Source organism: Nerophis lumbriciformis, linkage group LG18, assembly GCF_033978685.3.
Source record: "Nerophis lumbriciformis linkage group LG18, RoL_Nlum_v2.1, whole genome shotgun sequence".
Lineage (NCBI taxonomy): Eukaryota > Metazoa > Chordata > Actinopteri > Syngnathiformes > Syngnathidae > Nerophis > Nerophis lumbriciformis.
The window spans coordinates 22,185,031-22,206,143 of NC_084565.2; the positions used below are offsets into that span (position 1 = coordinate 22,185,031).

Sequence of the window (21,113 nt, forward strand, 5' to 3'; positions counted from 1 at the left end):
CCGAAAATCTCCCGAAATTCAGGCGGAGCTGGAAGCCACGCCCCCTCCAGCTCCATGCGGACCTGAGTGACGTGTCAACAGCCTGTATTCACGTCCGCTTTCCCACAATATAAACAGCGTGCCTGCCCAAACACGTTATAACTGTAGAATGATTGAGGGCGAGTTCTTGGTTTCTTATGTAGGTTTATTGTTAGGCAGTTTCATTAACGTCCTCCCAGCGCGGTAACAACACACAACAACAGCAGTCATGTTTTATTCTACCGTAAAGCAGTTCGTCTGCCGTAAACAGCAATGTTGTTGTAATATATTGAGTTGGAGGCAATAACCAGGCGAGGTGATGAAGTACGTCTCTTTACTATAGACTTCAGAACAGACTCACACACTTGACGTCAGGTGCGCAACACCACGTAAATCGTTGGCCAACCAAAAAGTAACCCCAGTACGCTATAGCCAACATTCACCAGGAGATGGCAACAGACAAACATAGATCACTCTATTACATTCCTCCCCTTTTACAAATGTACAAGTTACTCAAATAAACAACCCAACCAAAAAATGCAGCAGCTCAATTAAAAAACTACTTAAGCCACATTCTTTTTTTTTTTTTAGTACTGAACTCTTAACCCTCATTTGTAAACAACAACATGCTTATTATACAAACAGTATTTGTACACCTTTAACACAGATGTGTATACTGTCTTCAGAGATTCAGTTTTTTTGGTGGTACTCGAAACCTTTCTGGGTACCTGCGAAAGGGTGTTCAGCATGGTTAGAAAAATAGTGACAGAGAATAGAACAAGGATGGACAATTCAACCCTTAACTCAACAATGAGTGTTATGTGTGTGTATATGTGTAAATAAATGAACACTGAAATTCAAGTATTTATTTATATATATATATATATATATATATATATATATATATATATATATATATATATATATATATATATATATATATATATGAAATACTTGACTTGGTGAATTCTAACTGTAAATATACTCCTCCCCTCTTAGCCACGCCTCAACCACGCCCCCGCCCCACCCCGACCACGCCCCCCCACCCCCCACCTCCCAAAATCGGAGGTCTCAAGGTTGGCACGTATGGTGAAGAGTGAGGTAATAAGATGGTCCGGGGCAGCAAAGGGGAGGCTGTTCATTTAGCAGTCTCACAGCCTGGGGATACAGACTGTGAGACATTCTGGTGGTACTGGCGTGAATCGATCTATACCTCCTTCCAGAGGGTAGCAGGTTGAAGAGGCCATGTGCTGGGTGGTATCTGTTCTTCAGGATGTTGTGTACTCGCTTTAGGCAGTGAGGTGTGTACATGGCACTCATCTCTGGGAGTATCGTCCTTGTAATTTTCCCCACCGCTTTAACCACTCGCTGGAGGGCCTGTTGGTTCGCTTTAGTGCAGCCAGCAAACCACACTAAAAAGCCGTAAGTGAGGACACTGGTGATGGCACAGTTGTAAAATTTCCTGTGCTTGGTGAGTTACAGTATTCATCCTAAATACAGGATGCTTCAGTCTGCAGTGATATTAGTCCTCCTTCCTAGCTGAATGCCTTGATCCTCTGTTACTATCATTATTCCTCTTATCAATCAATCAATCGATCAATGTTTACTTATATAGCCCTAAATCACGAGTGTCTCAAAGGGCTGCACAAGCCACAACGACATCCTCGGCTCAGATCCTACATCAGGGCAAGAATAAACTCAACCCAATGGGATGACAATGAGAAACCTTGGAGGGGAACCCCCCCCCCCCCCACCCCCCACCCCCCCCCCCACCCCCCCCCCCCCCCGGGCGACCGGTGCAATGGACGTCGAGTGGATCTAGCATAATATTGTAAGAGTCCAGTCCATAGTGGATTTAACATAATAGTGTGAGAGTCCAGTCCATAGTGGGGCCAGCAGGAGATCATCTTGAGTGGAGACAGGTCAACAGCTCAGAGATGTCCCCAACTGATGCACAGATGAGTGGTCCACCCTGGGTCCCGATTTTGGATACCCAGCGCCTCATCTGTGGTCACCGACTCTGTAATTAGCAGAAACGGCAGATCAACTGGTCTAAAAGGGGGGTCTATCTAAAGGCTAGAGTATACAAATGAGTTTTAAGATGGGACTTAAATGCTTCTACTGAGGTAGCATCTCTAACTGTTACCGGGAGGGCATTCCAGACTACTGGAGCCCGAATAGAAAACGCTCTATAGCCCGCAGACTTTGTTTGGGCTCTAGGAATCACTAATAAGCCGAAGTTCTTTGAACGCAGATTTCTTGCCGGGACATATGGTACAATACAATCAGCAAGATAGGATGGAGCTAGACCGTTTAGTATTTTATACGTAAGTAGTAAAACCTTAAAGTCGCATCTTAAGTGCACATGAAGCCAGTGCAGGTGAGAAAGTATAGGTGATCAAGGGATCCGCCAAAAAAAAAATACATTAAATAACGATCATCATAAAGTCCTTCCACACCCATGCTGAGTTCTCTTAACATTTCTTTCCACAAATTTCGATTTGAACGCACATTTCTAGATTCAAACGTGATGTGTATCCCTCAGCAACATACTGTATAGTCACAGGACATTTCATCAACGGTGTGGCGCAGTTGGTAGAGTGGCCGTGCCAGCAACCTGAGGGTTCCTGGTTCGACCCCCAGCTTCTACCACCCAAGTCACGTCCATTCTGTTCTTGAGCAAGACACTTCACCCTTGCTCCTGATGGGTGGTGGTTAGGGCCTCGCATGGTAGCCCCCGCCATCAGTGTGTGAATGGGTGAATGTGGAAATAGTGTCAAAGCGCTTTGGGTATCTTGAAGGTAGAATCAGAAGTACTTTATTAATCCCTGAGGGGAAATCAAGATTTTCAGCACAATCCCATTCAAGAGCAGACAAACATTACAGGGAGACAGAACAGGATCATAGAGACAGGAGCAGACCCAACAAAGCAACCAAGAGAGCCGACTCCACTCTCGGCCGCCCACCAAGTCTCGGCCAGTGTCCAGTCCGCATGGAGGAGTGAGGATGCGTCCAAGGAGACCGAGTCGTCCAATACCTGCTCATTCAGCCAAGAAACCGTGAAGCCCGTCCTTCCCGGCGCCCAGCGCCAGCTCCGCAGCCCTGTCTCTTCATCCGCAATTTTCATTAATTACTAGTTTCTATGTAACTGTTTTTATATTTTTTTACTTTCTTTTTTATTCAATAATTTTTTTTTAATTTATTTATCTTATTTTATTTTATTTTTTTTAAAGTACCTTATCTTCACCATACCTGGTTGTCCAAATTAGGCATAATAATGTGTTAATTCCACGACTGTATATATCGGTTGATATCGATATTGGTTGATATTGGTATCGGTAATTAAAGAGTTGGACAATATCGAAATATTGGATATCGGCAAAAAGCCAATTATTGGACATCCCTAACATTTACCATTTATCACAACTGGACTGTTCACCTTGTGTTAGAAGGCACTTTGCCTCTCATCCGAGCAGACTTCATCAGTTCATGCTCAAAAACTTCGATTGGTCAGATCTAGTCAATTGGTCAGATCTAGTCTGAGCTCTTAGTTCCAAAAGCCAAATAATGTATCTCCCACATGTCCAGACAAGAATGGTTTCACTTTATTTTGAAAAAACAGCTCAGATGAAAAGGAGTGACACCTCTGTCAACAAAACATCATTTTTCAAATGGAATTACCCTCGTTAGCATTCCTTTCACTTATAAAAATGGCCAAGGAAGCACCTAAAACCAAAAAATGTCTTTTTTCATCCTCTTTGTATATAATTTATATTTGCATGTGTCATAACACATTATCTGTATGTAATTTTGGCTGCATTTCTGATAGTTGTTTGTGCGCCATGTTGTTCCAGACCACAGCAAACATTACCCAGCTTGCCAAAGAGTGTAATAAATTCATTAGAAGAAGACAGCCTGCCGTTTGCTTTAACTTGGACACACACATCTATACCTTTGGCCATTCTAAGCCAGTAATTTCCAGGAGTTATCTCACAAGTAGCCTCTGATTTACTAATGTTTCCCAATGTTGTAAAAATGTGTAGAATAAATATTACATTTCAACATTTCTGTCAACGAAGATGTGCTCCAGCCTGCGACACACAGTCATTTTGATAGTAGGCTATTATAGCTAATATAAACACTTACATCATGTGTTGCCTTCATTATAAGACTTATATACGGCTTTTCATTTTTTGCGGCTCCAGACAGATTTTTTTTTTTTTTTTTTGGTCCAATATGGCTATTTCAACGTTTTGTGTTGCCGGCTTAGACGATGAAATGCTTATTTCTGAGGTCAAGTCGTGGCTTGTGATGCAAACTGCAGACTGCAACCATGTGCTCCCTATGTGAGGAAAGATTACTTCACTTGGAAGTGGGTCAAGGGGAAATATTCAATGAATGGTAAATGGGTTGTACTTGTATAGCGCTTTTCTACCTTCAACGTACTCAAAGCGCTTTGACACTACTTCCACATTCACCCATTCACACACATATTCACACACTGATGGCGGGAGCTGCCATGCAAGGCCCTAACCTACTCAGTGGCCTAGTGGTTAGAGTGTCCGCCCTGAGATCGGTAGGTTGTGAGTTCAAACCCCGGCCGAGTCATACCAAAGACTATAAAAATGGGACCCATTACCTCCCTGCTTGGCACTCAGCATCAAGGGTTGGAATTGGGGGTTAAATCACCAGAAATGATTCCCGGGCGCGGCACCGCTGCTGCCCACTGCTCCCCTCACCTCCCAGGGGGTGGAACAAGGGGATGGGTCAAATGCAGAGGACAAATTTCACCACACCTGGTGTGTGTGTGACAATCATTGGTACTTTAACTTTAACTTTAACTAACCACGACCCAAGTGTCTTGCTCAAAGTTAAAGTTAAAAGTAAAGTTAAAGGCCTACTGAAATGTGATTTTCTTATTTAAACGGGGATAGCAGGTCCATTCTATGTGTCATACTTGATCATTTTGCGATATTGCCATATTTTTGCTGAAAGGATTTAGTAGAGAACATCGACGATAAAGTTCGCAACTTTTGGTCGCTGATAAAAAAGCCTTGCCTGTACCGGAAGTAGCAGACGATATGCACGTGACGTCACAGGTTGTGGAGCTCCTCACATCTGCACATTGTTTACCACCAGCAGCGAGAGCAATTCGGACTGAGAAAGCGACAATGTCCCCATTAATTTGAGCGAGGATGAAAGATTTGTGGATGAGGCAAGTGAGAGTGAAGGACTAGAGGGCGGTGGGAGCGATTCAGATAGGGAAGAGGCTGTGAGAGGCGGGTGGGACCTGATATTCAGCTGGGAATGACTAAAACAGTAAATAAACACAAGACATATACAGGTAAAAGCCAGTAAATTAGAATATTTTGAAAAACTTGATTTATTTCAGTAATTGCATTCAAAAGGTGTAACTTTTACATTATATTTATTCATTGCACACAGACTGATGCATTCAAATGTTTATTTCATTTAATTTTGATGATTTGAAGTGGCAACAAATGAAAATCCAAAATTCCGTGTGTCACAAAATTAGAATATTACTTAAGGCTAATACAAAAAAGGGATTTTTAGAAATGTTGGCCAACTGAAAAGTATGAAAATGAAAAATATGAGCATGTACAATACTCAATACTTGGTTGGAGTTCCTTTTGCCTCAATTACTGCGTTAATGCGGCGTGGCATGGAGTCGATGAGTTTCTGGCACTGCTCAGGTGTTATGAGAGCCCAGGTTGCTCTGATAGTGGCCTTCAACTCTTCTGCGTTTTTGGGTCTGGCATTCTGCATCTTCCTTTTCACAATACCCCACAGATTTTCTATGGGGCTAAGGTCAGGGGAGTTGGCGGGCCAATTTAGAACAGAAATACCATGGTCCGTAAACCAGGCACGGGTAGATTTTGCGCTGTGTGCAGGCGCCAAGTCCTGTTGGAACTTGAAATCTCCATCTCCATAGAGCAGGTCAGCAGCAGGAAGCATGAAGTGCTCTAAAACTTGCTGGTAGACGGCTGCGTTGACCCTGGATCTCAGGAAACAGAGTGGACCGACACCAGCAGATGACATGGCACCCCAAACCATCACTGATGGTGGAAACTTTACACTAGACTTCAGGCAACGTGGATCCTGTGCCTCTCCTGTCTTCCTCCAGACTCTGGGACCTCGATTTCCAAAGGAAATGCAAATTTTGCATGGTTGGGTGATGGTTTGGGGTGCCATGTCATCTGCTGGTGTCGGTCCACTCTGTTTCCTGAGATCCAGGGTCAACGCAGCCGTCTACCAGCAAGTTTTAGAGCACTTCATGCTTCCTGCTGCTGACCTGCTCTATGGAGATGGAGATTTCAAGTTCCAACAGGACTTGGCGCCTGCACACAGCGCAAAATCTACCCGTGCCTGGTTTACGGACCATGGTATTTCTGTTCTAAATTGGCCCGCCAACTCCCCTGACCTTAGCCCCATAGAAAATCTGTGGGGTATTGTGAAAAGGAAGATGCAGAATGCCAGACCCAAAAACGCAGAAGAGTTGAAGGCCACTATCAGAGCAACCTGGGCTCTCATAACACCTGAGCAGTGCCAGAAACTCATCGACTCCATGCCACGCCGCATTAACGCAGTAATTGAGGCAAAAGGAGCTCCAACCAAGTATTGAGTATTGTACATGCTCATATTTTTCATTTTCATACTTTTCAGTTGGCCAACATTTCTAAAAATCCCTTTTTTGTATTAGCCTTAAGTAATATTCTAATTTTGTGACACACAGAATTTTGGATTTTCATTTGTTGCCACTTCAAATCATCAAAATTAAATGAAATAAACATTTGAATGCATCAGTCTGTGTGCAATGAATAAATATAATGTACAAGTTACACCTTTTGAATGCAACTACTGAAATAAATCAAGTTTTTCAAAATATTCTAATTTACTGGCTTTTACCTGTATATACTCTATTAGCCACAACACAACCAGGCTTATATTTAATATGCCGCAAATTAATCCCGCATAACAAACACCTCCCCCCTCCCATCCATATAACCCGCCAATACAACTCAAACACCTGCACAACACACTCAATCCCACAGCCCAAAGTACCGTTCACCTCCCCAAAGTTCATACAGCACATATATTTCCCCAAAGTCCCCAAAGTTACATGCACATAGCGGCACGCATGTACGGGCAAGCGATCAAATGTTTGGAAGCCGCAGCTGCATGCGTACTCACGGTACCGCGTCTGCGCATCCAACTCAAAGTCCTCCTGGTAAGAGTCTCTGTTGTCCCAGTTCTCTACAGGCCCATGGTAAAGCTTGACTGTCATCTTTCGGGAATGTAAACAATGCAACACCGGCTGTGTTATCCGGCACAACACCTGCCGCAATACACCGCTTCCCACCTACAGCATTCTTCTTTGCTGTCTCCATTGTTCGTTGAACAAATTGCAAAAGATTCACCAACACAGATGTCCAGAATACTGTGGAATTTTGCGATGAAAACAGACGACTTAATAGCTGGCCACCATGCTGTCCCAAAATGTCCTCTACAATCCGTGACGTCACGCGCAGACGTCATCATACCGAGACGTTTTCAGCAGGATATTTCGCGGGAAATTTAAAATTGCACTTTAGTAAGCTAACTCGGCCATATTGGCATGTGTTGCAATGTTAAGATTTCATCATTGATATATAAACAGATCAGACTGCGTAGTCGGTAGTAGTGGGTTTCAGTAGGCCTTTAAAGTACCAATGATTGTCACACACACACACTAGGTGTGGCGAAATTATTCTCTGCATTTGACCCATCACCCTTAATCACCCCCTGGGAGGTGAGGGGAACAGTGAGCAGCAGCGGTGGCTGCGCCCGGGAATTATTTTTGGTGATTTAACCCCCAATTCCAACCTTTGATGCCGAGTGCCAATCAGAGAGGTAATGGGTCCCATTTTTATAGTCTTTGGTATGACTCGGCCGGGGCTTGAACTCACAACCTACCGATCTCAGGGCGGACACTCTAACCACTAGGCTACTGATAAGGACACAACGGACGTGACAGGGTTGTTATAAGGTGGGGATCGAACCAGGAACCATCGGGTTGCTGGCACGGCCACTCTTCCAATAGCGCCACGCCGTCCCCAATGAACATTATCACTTCACTACTTCCTCACACGCAGCAATGAGTCAGTCAGCAAAACGCTCCTCCACGTATACCCTCTCTTCCTCCCGCATCAAATCGCACCTTTGATATCAGCCGGCTCGGCGCCGTGCGCCAGTGATGATGCCGTCACGCTGTTTTGTCCAAACAGACTCAAAACAATGTCAGCCCGCAAACGGCGCTGTAATCCCGGCCCGCGCCGTGCCAACTCGCCTCGGCAGAATCACCTCGCCGTCATTATGCCAGCCTCTGTTTGCATATTTCGAAGCGAGCACTCCATCCTCCTCCACCCCCACTCTCCTATGACCTCTTGCCAAAGCCGTGGGGGATTGGCTCTGTTGATGTGCAGCTGGAAGGTTATTTATTTTTATTTTTTTATTTTTTTGGGGGAGGTGGGGTGTTAGCAGCTGCAGTTTTAATGATTTTGCCTGCAGGGCCAGATCAGCCAGAGAAATACAGTTACCATTTTTTAAAGCAAAACTCTCACCTCCTGCTTCTTCCAAGTGTGTGTGCACACTTGGCAGTGGGAGTGAATGTTGATTCCAGAAGGCTCATGAATGTCCTCCCCACCCTTCCCGTGTCTCCTTATTACAGTCTATTCCAGGGGTCCCAGATACGCGGCCCGCGGGCCAATTGCGGCCCGCGAGACGTTATTTTGCCTTAATATGAAAATGGAATGTTATTGCGGCCCGCAAGTTTTATATGAATGCCGCTTGACAGCGTCATGCTTGCCAACCCTCCCGATTTTTCCGTAAGACTCCCGAATTTTCAGGGCAACCATTCTCTCAAATGTCTGCCGACTATCACCCAAACAACAATATTAAGGGCGTGCCGTGATGGCACTGCTTTTAGCGCCCTCTACAACCTGTACAAACAGCGTGCCAGCCCAGTCACGTGTTGAATTTGGCTTCTGTACACACACGTAAGTGACTGCAATACATACTTGGTCAACAGCCACATAGGTCACACTGAGGGAGGCGGTATAAACAAGTTTAACACTGTTACAAATATGCGCCACATGGTGAACCCACACCAAGCATGAATGACAAACACATTTCGCACCGTAACACAACATAAACACAACAGAACAAATGCCCAGAATCCCATGCAGCCCTAACTCTTCCGAGCTAGAATTTACAAACCCTGTTTCCATATGACTTGGGAAATTGTGTTAGACATAAATATAAACAGAATACAATGATTTGCAAATCATTTTCAACACATATTCGATTGAATGCAATACAAAGACAACATATTTGATGTTCAAATTCATAAACTTTATTTTTTTTTTTGCAAAAAATGATTAACTTAGTATTTCATGGCTGCAACACGTGCCAAAGTAGTTGGGAAAGGGCATGTTCACCACTGTGTTACATGGCCTTTCCTTTTAACAACACTCAGTAAACGTTTGTGAACTGAGGAGACACATTTTTTAAGCTTCTCAGGTGGAATTCTTTCCCATTCTTGCTTGATGTACAGCTTAAGTTGTTCAACAGTCCGGGGGTCTCCGTTGTGGTATTTTAGGCTTCATAATGCCCCACACATTTTCAATGGGAGACAGGTCTGGACTACAGGCAGGCCAGTCTAGTACCCGCACTCTTTTACTATGAAGACACGTTGATGTAACACGTGGCTTGGCATTGTCTTGCTGAAATAAGCAGGGGCGTCCATGGTAACGTTGCTTGGATGGCAACATATGTTGCTCCAAAACCTTAATGTACCTTTCAGCATTAATGGTGCCCACACAGATGTGTAAGTTACCCATGTCTTGGGCACTAATACACCCCCATACCATCACAGATGCTGGCTTTTCAACTTTGCGCCTATAACAATTTGGATGGTTCTTTTCCTCTTTGGTCCGGAGGTCACGACGTCCACAGTTTCCAAAAACAATTTGAAATGTGGACTCGTCAGACCACAGAACACTTTTCCACTTTGTATCAGTCCATCTTAGATGAGCTCAGGCCCAGCGAAGCCGACGGCGTTTCTGGGTGTTGTTGATAAACGGTTTTCGCCTTGCATAAGAGAGTTTTAACTTGCACTTACAGATGTAGCGACCAACTGTTGTTACTGACAGTGGGTTTCTGAAGTGTTCCTGAGCCCATGTGGTGATATCCTTTACACACTGATGTCGCTTGTTGATGCAGTACAGCCTGAGTGATCGAAGGTCACGGGCTTAGCTGCTTAAGTGCAGTGATTTCTCCAGATTCTCTGAACCCTTTGATGATATTATGGACCGTAGATGGTGAAATCCCTAAATTCCTTGCATTAGCTGGTTGAGAAATGTTTTTCTTAAACTGTTCAACAATTTGCTCACGCATTTGTTGACAAAGTGGTGACCCTCGCCCCATCCTTGTTTGTGAATGACTGAACATTTCATAGAATCTACTTTTATACCCAATCATGGCACCCACCTGTTCCCAATTTGCCTGTTCACCTGTGGGATGTTCCAAATAAGTGTTTGATGAGCATTCCTCAACTTTATCAGTATTTATTGCCACCTTTCCCAACTTCTTTGTCACGTGTTGCTGGCATCAAATTCTAAAGTTAATGATTATTTGCAAAATAAAAAAAGTTTATCAGTTTGAACATCAAATATGTTGTCTTTGTAGCATATTCAACTGAATATGGGTTGAAAATGATTTGCAAATCATTGTATTCCGTTTATATTTACATCTAACACAATTTCCCAACCCTTATGGAAACGGGGTTTGTACACCCCCGCTACCACCAAACCCCGCCCCCCCTCCTCCGTGCGTCGGTTGAGGTGGGCGGGGTTGTTTATACGGCCACTCTCAGTGTGACCTGTATGGCTGTTGACCAAGTATGCCTTGCAGTCACTTCTGTGTGTCTGCATAAGCCGCATACAACATGTGACTGGGCCGGCACGCTGTTTGTATGGTGAAAAAGTGGACACGACGACAGGTTGTAGAGGACGTTAAAGGCAGTGCCATCACGGCACGCCCTTAATATCGTTTTCCGGGTTAAAATCGGGACAAATTCGGGAGAATGGTTGCCCCGGGAGATTGTCGGGAGGGGCACTGAAATTTGGGAGTCTCCCGGAAAAATCGTGAGGGTTGGCAAGTATGTTGCTCGGGCGGGATAGCCATTCAAAGAAGGTGAATTCATTAAAAAGTGCATGTTAGATTTTTTTAAGAAATATTTTCTTGCGGCCCAGCCTCACCCAGTTTCTGCATCCAGTGGCCCCCAGGTAAATTGAGTTTGAGACCCCTGGTCTATTGTGTCTTATCCCTGCAAGATCCTCACAAGTACAATCGTGCGCTTCACTGCATTCCTGATGACATGCAATCAATTGGTTTTAATTAGAACTGTTTTTTTTTTTTTTCAGTAAGCCCTCTAATCTCTCCCTCACTTTTTTTTGTGTGTGTTGTGTTAGTTTGCGTGTTCTTGCCTAACCTTGCCTTGCACTCTCTCTGTCCCGCTCTCTTTGTCCTCCAGACATCGACGACTGCCACTCCAACCCGTGCCAGAATGGAGGAACTTGCATCGATGAGATCAACTCCTTTGTGTGTCTGTGTCTCCCCAGCTACAGCGGCGCCACCTGCGAGAAAGGTAACAATGCAGAAGCAATTATTATCTTTAAAAGTTGAACTGCCACACTCAATATGACAGTTATTTAAACATAACTCCTAAACCACACATGAAAAATGACTACTAATGCCTGAAATAATGCATCTTTGGTAGTTTTACTCGAAACATATGCTTTTTTAAGGCTTGCAAACACAAAAAGTCGTTTTTTACTCAATGACAATAATGTTCTTAGAATCCAGAGATAATGCGAAAAAAGCAATAAAAATGTATTCCATCATAATTGCTAAACCAAACATGCAAATTGTCTAATACCCGAGGGTCCCTGGTTCAATCCCCACCTAGTACCAACCTCGTCATGTCCGTTGTGTCCTGAGCAAGACACTTCACCCTTGCTCCTGATGGCTGCTGGTTAGCGCCTTGCATGGCAGCTCCCGCCATCAGTGTGTGAATGTGTGTGTGAATGGGTAAATGTGGAAGTAGTGTCAAAGCGCTTTGAGTACCTTGAAGGTAGAAAAGCGCTATACAAGTACAACCCAATAATGCGTGAAGCAAAGACACAAGTTAGTTTTTTTTTTACTTAATATGACAGATTAACTGCCACACTCAATATGACAGTTATTTAAACATAACAAACCACACATGCAAAGTGCTTAATAATGCGTGAAGAAATGTTCTTTGTGAGTTTTACTAGAAACATTTTCTTTTGTAAGGTTCGCAAAGACACAAGTTAGGTTTTTTTTACACAATATGACTATAACTGCTACACTCAATATGACAGTTATTTAAACATAACTATATTCTTTTTTTTAAGGCTTGCAAACACAAAAAGTAGTTTTTTTACTCAATATGACAGTAATGTTCTTAAAATCCTGAGATAATGCGAAAAAAGCAATAAAAATGTATTCCATCATAATTGCTAAACCAAACATTCAAAATGTCTAAAAATGCCACGTTGATGTAACACGTGGCTTGGCATTGTCTTGCTGAAATAAGCAGGGGCGTCCATGGTAACGTTGCTTGGATGGCAACATTTGTTGCTCCAAAACCTGAATGTACCTTTCAGCATTAATGGTGCCTTCACAGATGTGTAAGTTACCCATGTCTTGGGCACTAATACACCCCCATACCATCACAGATGCTGGCTTTTGAACTTTGCGCCGATAACAATCCGGATGGTTATTTTCCTCTTTGGTCCGGAGGACACGACGTCCACAGTTTCCAAAAGCAATTTGAAATGTGGACTCGTCAGACCACAGAACACTTTTCCACTTTGCATCAGTCCATCTTAGATGAGCTCAAGCCCAGCGAAGCCGACAGCGTTTCTGGGTGTTGTTGATAAACGGTTTTCGCCTTGCATAGGAGAGTTTTAACTTGCACTTACAGATGTAGCGACCAACTGTTGTTACTGACAGTAGGTTTCTGAAGTGTTCCTGAGCCCATGTGGTGATATCCTTTACACACTGATGTCGCTTGTTGATGCAGTACAGCCTGAGAGATCGAAGGTCACAGGCTTAGCTGCTTACAAAAACAACTGAATCTAGTAAAACTCCAATGGAATCAATATTACAGGCATTTTTAGACATTTTGAATGTTTGGTTTCTCTAAAAATGCCTGTAATATTTTTGGTTTACTCAATATGACAGTAATGTTCTTAAAATCCTGAGATAATGCGAAAAAAGCAATACAAATGTATTCCATCATAATTGCTAAACCAAACATTCAAAATGTCTAAAAATGCCTGTCATATTGAATCCATGTGAGTTTTACTAGATTTAGTTGTTTTTGTAAGGTTTGCAAATAAAACAATTAGGTTTTACTCAATATGACTATAACTGCCACACTCAATATGACATAACTCTAAACTACACATGAAAAACGGCTAATAGTGCCTAAAATTATGCATTCTTGTGAGTTTTACTCGAAACATATGCTTTTTTAAGGCTTGCAACACAAAAAGTAGTTATTTACTATTAACTACGACGACGATAGTGTTCTGTCACGGAGAGATGCCGAAAAATTGCAGCATCAGAGTGGTAAGAGAAGCTACAAAATGTATTGGCATGTGCTTTTTACAAAACCCAAAACTGAGTAAATAGTAAATAAAAACAGAATACAATGATTTGCTAATCATTTTCAACTTACCGTATTTTTCGGAGTATAAGTCGCTCCGGAGTATAAGTCGCACCGGCCGAAAATGCACAATAAAGAAGGAAAAAAACATATATAAGTCGCACTGGAGTATAAGTCGCATTTTTGGGGGAAATGTATTTGATAAAACCCAACACCAAGAATAGACATTTGAAAGGCAATTTAAAATAAATAAAGAATAGTGAACAACAGGCTGAATAAGTGTACGTTATATGAGGCATAAATAACCAACTGAGAACGTGCCTGGTATGTTAACGTAACATATTATGGTAAGAGTCATTCAAATAACTAACATATAGAACATGCTATACGTTTACCAAACAATCTGTCACTCCTAATCGCTAAATAATATGAAATCTTATACGTCTAGTCTCTTACGTGAATGAGCTAAATAATATTATTTGATATTTTATGGCAATGTGTTAATAATTTCACACATAAGTCGCTCCTGAGTATAAGTCGCAACCCCGGCCAAACTATGGAAAAAAAACTGCGACTTATAGTCCGAAAAATACGGTATATTCAATTGAATAGACTGCAAAGACAATAAATTTAACGTTCGAACTGGTAAACTCTGTTATTTTTTGCAAATATCAGCTCATTTGGAATTTGATGCCTGCAACGTGTTTCAAAAACGCTGGCACAAGTGGCAAAAAAGACTGAGAAAGTTGAGGAATGCTCATCAAACATTTATGTGGAACATCCCACAGGTGAACAGGCTAATTGGGAACAGGTGGGTGCCATGATTGGGTATAAAAGCAGCTTCCAAGAAATGCTCAGTCATTCACAGACAAGGATGGGGCGAGGGTCACCACTTTGTGAACAAATGTGTGAGAAAATTGTCGAACAGTTTAAGAACAGCAATTCTCAACCAGCTATTGCAAGGAATTCATGGATTTTACCATCTACGGTCCGTAATATCATCAAAAGGTTCAGAGAATCTGGAGAAATCACTGCACGTAAGCAGCAAGGCTGAAAACCAACATTGAATGCCCGTGACCTTCGATCCCTCAGGCGATACTGCATCAAAAACCGACATCAGTGTGTAAAGGTTATCACCACATGGGCTCAGGAACACTTCAAAAAATCACTGTCAGTAACTACTGTTTTTCGCTACATCTGTAAGTGCAAGTTAAAATTCTACTATGCAAAGCAAAAGCCGTTTATCAACAACACCCAGAAACGACGCTGGCTCTGCTGGGCCCGAGCTCATCTCAGATGGACTGATGCAAAGTGGAAAAGTGTTCTGTGGTCTGACGAGTCCACATTTCAAATTGTTTTTGGAAACTGTGGATGTCGTGTCTCCCGGACCAAAGAGGAAAAGAACCATCCGGACTGTTATAGGTGCAAAGTTCAAAAGCCAGCATCTGTGATGGTTTGGGGGTGTATTAGTGCCCAAGGCATGGGTAACTTACACATCTGTGAAGGCACCATTAATGCTGAAAGGTACATACAGGTTTTGGAGCAACATATGTTGCCATCCAAGCAACGTTATCATGGACGCCCCTGCTTATTTCAGCAAGACAATGCCAAGACACATTCTGCAGGTGTTACAACAGTGTGGCTTTGCAGTAAAAGAGCGCGGGTACTCGACTGGCCTGCCTGTAGTCCAGACCTGTCTCCCATTATGAAGCCTAAAATACCACAACGAAGATCCCGGACTGTTGAACAACTTAAGCTGTACATCAAGCATGAATGGGAAAGAATTCCACCTGAAAATCTTGAAAAACTGGTCTCTTCAGTTCCCAAACGTTTACTGAGTGTTGTTAAAAGGAAAGGCCATGTAACACAGTGGTAAAAATGCCCCTGTGCCAACTTTTTTTGCAATATGTTGCTGACATTAAATTCGAAGTTAATTATTATTTGCAATAAAAAAATAAGTTTCTCAGTTTGAACATTAAGTATCTTGTTTTTGCAGTCTATTTAATTGAATGTAAGTTGAAAAGGATTTGCAAATGTTTGTATTCTATTTTTATTTACGATTTACACAATGTGCCAACTTCACTGGTTTTGGGTTTTGAACACAGATCCTTCCCATAACTTGTGTGCACTTTCAAATTATGGACTTCAGCACCCTCCTCTTATGTGGCTGACATTTACACAGAACAGTAATCCGGGGGGGGGAAAAGAAGGGTAAAAGCCAGCTTTTACAGGCTGTGTGAAAAAGACAAGAAGTATATGTGCAACTGGGAAATGGATAGAGGTATTGCTAATTGCACGGTAAATGTTTATCACATTTCCTGTATTTCAACATTATTTTTTCAAATTATTTCTATAAAAAGAAACGTTTGCCATGAATTAGCATAAAGACACCATAGGAATGAAGTTTATGTATCAATTATGCCCGAAAGTAATGCACTGTGATTATTAAAGATACTACCGTATTTTTCGGACTATAAGTCGCAGTTTTTTTCATAGTTTGACTTATATATGTTTTTTTTCCTTTTTTATTATGCATTTTCGGCAGGTGCGACTTATACTCCGGTGCGACTTATACTCCGAAAAATACGGTAATTATGTTATGATCCGCTGCCCGGATCATAGTCTGTTTATGTTTTCGAGTCACTTGTGTTTTCAGCACCTTTTGAGTTTGTGTGTTTCAGTTGCCATGACGGCAGATTACACTCGCCTGCCTCTGGTTAGTGTTCGGGACGCTCACCTGTTTCCCGGGCACTAATCAGAGAGCTATTTAGTCTATAGCAGTGGTTCTTAACTTTGTTGGAGGTACCGAACCCCACCAGTTTCATATGCGCATTCACCGGACCCTTCTTTAGTGACAAATTATTTTTTTTTTTTTTTTTAATTCAAGAAAAAGTCATATGTTTTTTTTACTGGTGCACAAAATGAACCGTGCATGAACATCACCTTGTTCAAAGAACAAAACCAACACAGTGCATAAACTCACAACAAATTACACACCTTACACATATTATCATGAATTGATTAATGTGGACCCCGACTTAAACAAGTTGAAAAACGTATTCGGGTGTTGCCATTTAGTGGTCAATTGTACGGAATATGTACTGTACTGTGTTTACTGTACTGTTTCATATAATGTATTCTCTTCCTTTGCAATCTGCTAGTAAAAGTTTAAATTCATAAATCAAACAACCTGCAAATCAGATGGAAAATTAGGGGGAACATTGTTGGGTCCATAATACGCTGATAGGGAGAAGTTTTTATTTACACGATAAGTCGGAAGTGTCTTTACCTCCGTGGCGGAGCCTGGAGGCCGACTCACCGAACCCCTAGGGTTGGATCGAACCCAGGTTAAGAACCACTGCTCTATACCCTGGCCTCACTGGGTCTGGTGGTTTTGTTTGCTCCCATGCAACAAATTACGTTCTCGTTTACGCTCCTAGTCTGTATTGTTACTAGCATCGTTTGGCTACCCTTCTTGTTTTCCGTGCCGTGGGCACCGCGCAGCGTATTTTTGTCTGCAACTAGAATAAATAATTTCTTCTCACCTGCAAGCCGCTTCCTGACATCCCCCTGCATCTTGAAAAGACGACCTCACAATGCCACGCCAGCGTAACAACTTAGTTCTGTTTGATACCGTATAAAAGTTCAAGTTAAAGTACCCATGATTGTCACACACACACACTAGGTGTGGCGAAATGATTTTCTGCATTTGACTAATCACCCTTGATCACCCCCTGGGAGGTGAGGGGAGCAGTGAGCAGCAGCGGTGGCCACGCCCGGGAATCATTTTTGGTGATTTAACCCCCAATTCCAACTCTTGATGCTGAGTGCCAAGCAGGGAGGTAAAGGGTCCCATTTTTATAGTCTTTGGTATGACTCGGCCGCGGTTTGAACTCACAAACTACCAATCTCAGGATAGAGGTTTTCCCTTTAAATTGGACAGACAAACCAATTAGTGGTACAGTAGTTCTTCTATTTGTTTCCCTTAAAGGGGAACATTATCACCAGACCTATGTAAGCGTCAATATATACCTTGATGTTGTAGAAAAAAGACCATATATTTGTTTAACCGATTTCCGAACTCTAAATGGGTGAATTTTGGCGAATTAAACGCCTTTCTATTATTCACTCTCAGAGCGATCGGGAAGCAATCCGCCATTTTCTCAAACACCGAGTCAAATCAGCTCTGTTATTTTCCGTTTTTTCGACTGTTTTCCGTACCTTGGAGACATCATGCCTCGTCGGTGTGTTGTCGGAGGGTGTAACAACATGAACAGGGACGGATTCAAGTTGCACCAGTGGCCCAAAGATGCGAAAGTGGCAAGAAATTGGACGTTTGTTCCGCACACTTTACCGACGAAAGCTATGCTACGACAGAGATGGCAAGAATGTGTGGATATCCTGCGACACTCAAAGCAGATGCATTTCCAACGATAAAGTCAAAGAAATCTGCCGCCAGACCCCCATTGAATCTGCCGGAGTGTGTGAGCAATTCCGGGACAAAGGACCTCAGTAGCACGACAAGCAATGGCGGCAGTTTGTTCCCGCAGACGAGCGAGCTAAACCCCCTGGATGTCTTGGCTCACACCGTCCCTTATGCCACCGAAGATGATCAAAAGACGAATATCGACCCTAGCTTCCCTGGCCTGCTGACATCAACTCCATAACTGGACAGATCAGCTTTCAGGAAAAGAGAGCGGATGAGGGTATGTCTACAGAATATATTAATTGATGAAAATTGGGCTGTCTGCACTCTCAAAGTGCATGTTGTTGCCAAATGTATTTCATTTTCTGTAAACCTACTTCATAGTTGTTAGTTTCCTTTAATGCCAAACAAACACATACCAATCGTTGGTTAGAAGGCGATCGCCAAATTCGTCCTCGCTTTCTCCCGTGTCGCTGGCTGTCGTGTCGTTTTCGTCGGTTTCGCTTGCATACGGTTCAAACCGATATGGCTCAATAGCTTCAGTTTCTTCTTCAATTTCATTTTCGCTACCTGCCTCCACACTACAACCATCCGTTTCAATACATGCATAATCTGTTGAATCGCTTAAGTCGCTGAAATCCGAGTCTGAATCCGAGCTAATTTCGCTATAGCTTGCTGTTCTATGCGCCATGTTTGTTTGTGTTGGCATCACTGTGTGACGTCACAGGAAAATGGACGGGTGTATATAACGATGGTTAAAATCAGGCACTTTGAAGCTTTTTTTAGGAATATTACGTGATGGGTAAAATTTTGAAAAAAACTTCGAAAAATAAACTAAGCCACTGGGAACTGATTTTTAATGGTTTTAACCATTCTGAAATTGTGATAATGTTCCCCTTTAATGAACTTAACATGCATAACAGTACAGTAAGTCAGCAGATCCATTAGATTTTCACCTAGCCAAAGTATTGAGTTATATTCATGACTGCAACCTTACCACAACTGCACTTCTACTGCTACTTTAACATTGCCTTAACTTACCTTAGTGTTTACGTCACACACTACCCAGAATTATTTGCCTCACCACAATCTCATCTACAGTAGATTGTACTTTTCCCCGCCAAACTATTTGTTGTCCTATTTGTTTGTTTTAAGTGTCTTTGAGCAAGTAGAAAATGACAAAAAAATCTATTATCTATATGTTATTGTTGTTGTAAATAACTCTCCTGGTTTACTGTGTGAAATTCTGCAACCAATCAGGCACCATTACTCGTATACATGTTGTGTTTGTACATTTTCATTAAGCGCAAATAGGGCCTAGCTGAGCTACTAAATGTTTTTGTGTATTAAAAAACACATACAAAATGTTTAGTGTGCGCAAAGCTGATCTACTGTGCTAGTACAAGTTAGTGTCTCTTAATAGAGCAAAATAGCAAGCGCATTCTATTTAGCATGTTCCGTTGTTGTATTTTAGGCTTCATAATGCACCACACATTTTCAATTGGAGACAGGTCTGGACTACAGGCAGGCCAGTCTAGTACCCGCACTCTTTTACTATGAAGCCACGCAACACGTGGCTTGGCATTGTGTTGCTGAAATAAGCAGGGGCGTCCATGATAATGTTGCTTAGATGGCAACATAGGTTGCTCCAAAACTGGTATGTACCTTCCAGCATTAATGGCGCCTTCACAGATGTGTAAGTTACCCATGTCTTGAGCACTAATACACCCCCATATCATCACAGATGCTGGCTTTTGAACTTTGCGCCTACAACAATCCAGATGGTTCTTTTCCTCTTTGTTCCAGAGGACACAATGTCCACAGTTTCCAAAAACAATTTGAAATGTGGACTCGTCAGACCACAGAACACTTTTCCACTTTGCATCAGTCCATCTTAGATGAGCTCCGGCAGCGTTTCTGGGTGTTGTTGATACATAGCTTTCGCTTTGCATAGTAGAATTTTAACTTGCACTTACAGATGTAGCGATGAACTGTAGTTACTGATAGTGGTTTTCTGAAGTGTTCCTGAGCCCATGCGGTGATATCCTTTACACACTGATGTCGGTTTTTGATGCAGTACTGCCTGAGGGATCCAAGGTCACAGGCCTCCAATGTTTTTCCAGATTCTCTGAACCTTTTGATGATATTACAGACCGTAGATGGTGAAATCCCTAAATTCCTTGCAATAGCTGGTTGAGAAATGTTGTTCTTAAACTGTTCGACAATTTGCTCACGCATTTGTTCACAAAGTGGTGACCCTCACCCCATCCTTGTTTGTGAATGACTGAACATTTCATGGAAGCTGCTTTTATACCCAATCATGGCACCCACCTGTTCATAATTAGCCTGCTCACCTGTGAGATGTTCCAAATAAGAGTTTGATGAGCATTCCTCAACTTCCTCAGTCTTTTTGCCACTTTTTTGAAACATGTTGCAGGCATCAAATTCCAAATGAGCGAATATTTGCAAAAAATAACAAAATGTTCCAGCTCGAACATTAAATATATTGTCTTTGCAGTCTATTTAATTGAATATAGGTTGAAAAGGATTTGCAAATAATTGTATTCTGTTTTTATTTACGATTTACAGAACGTGCCAACTTCACTGGTTTTGGAGTTAGTATGACAGAACCCCTTCAAATAAAAAAAATAAACCCCCCACCTAATTATTTCTTTTTGCCAGCAACTCCCAACTGAAGCAGACAAATGTGTTACAAACCAAAGCAGCCTTATAATGAAACAATAATCCATCCCTCTGCTTCCCAGAGATCAGATTATCTACGAATTAACAGCAAAAAGGCAGCGCTAAAAGGATTGTCTCTAATTAATCCTGAGGTGTCTAAATTCTCTAAAATATAAATCCTTTGTCAGAAAGTGGGCGGCAGAGCGAGAGTGCTTGTTTTAAAATGGCATC

The 21,113-nt window shown here is 42.3% G+C and overlaps 1 protein-coding gene across 3 annotated transcripts in view; it reads left to right on the plus strand.

Annotated features, from left to right (window-relative positions):
- ncanb (neurocan b) overlaps window positions 1-21,113 on the plus strand; it is a 492,017-nt gene that overhangs the window by 385,103 nt on the left and 85,801 nt on the right. For all 3 annotated transcript variants that reach the window (XM_061977842.1, XM_061977841.2, XM_061977843.2), the window contains exon 11: window positions 11,612-11,725. In XM_061977842.1, coding sequence (XP_061833826.1) covers window positions 11,612-11,725 — 114 coding nt within the window. The remainder of the gene's footprint in view (window positions 1-11,611; window positions 11,726-21,113) is intronic.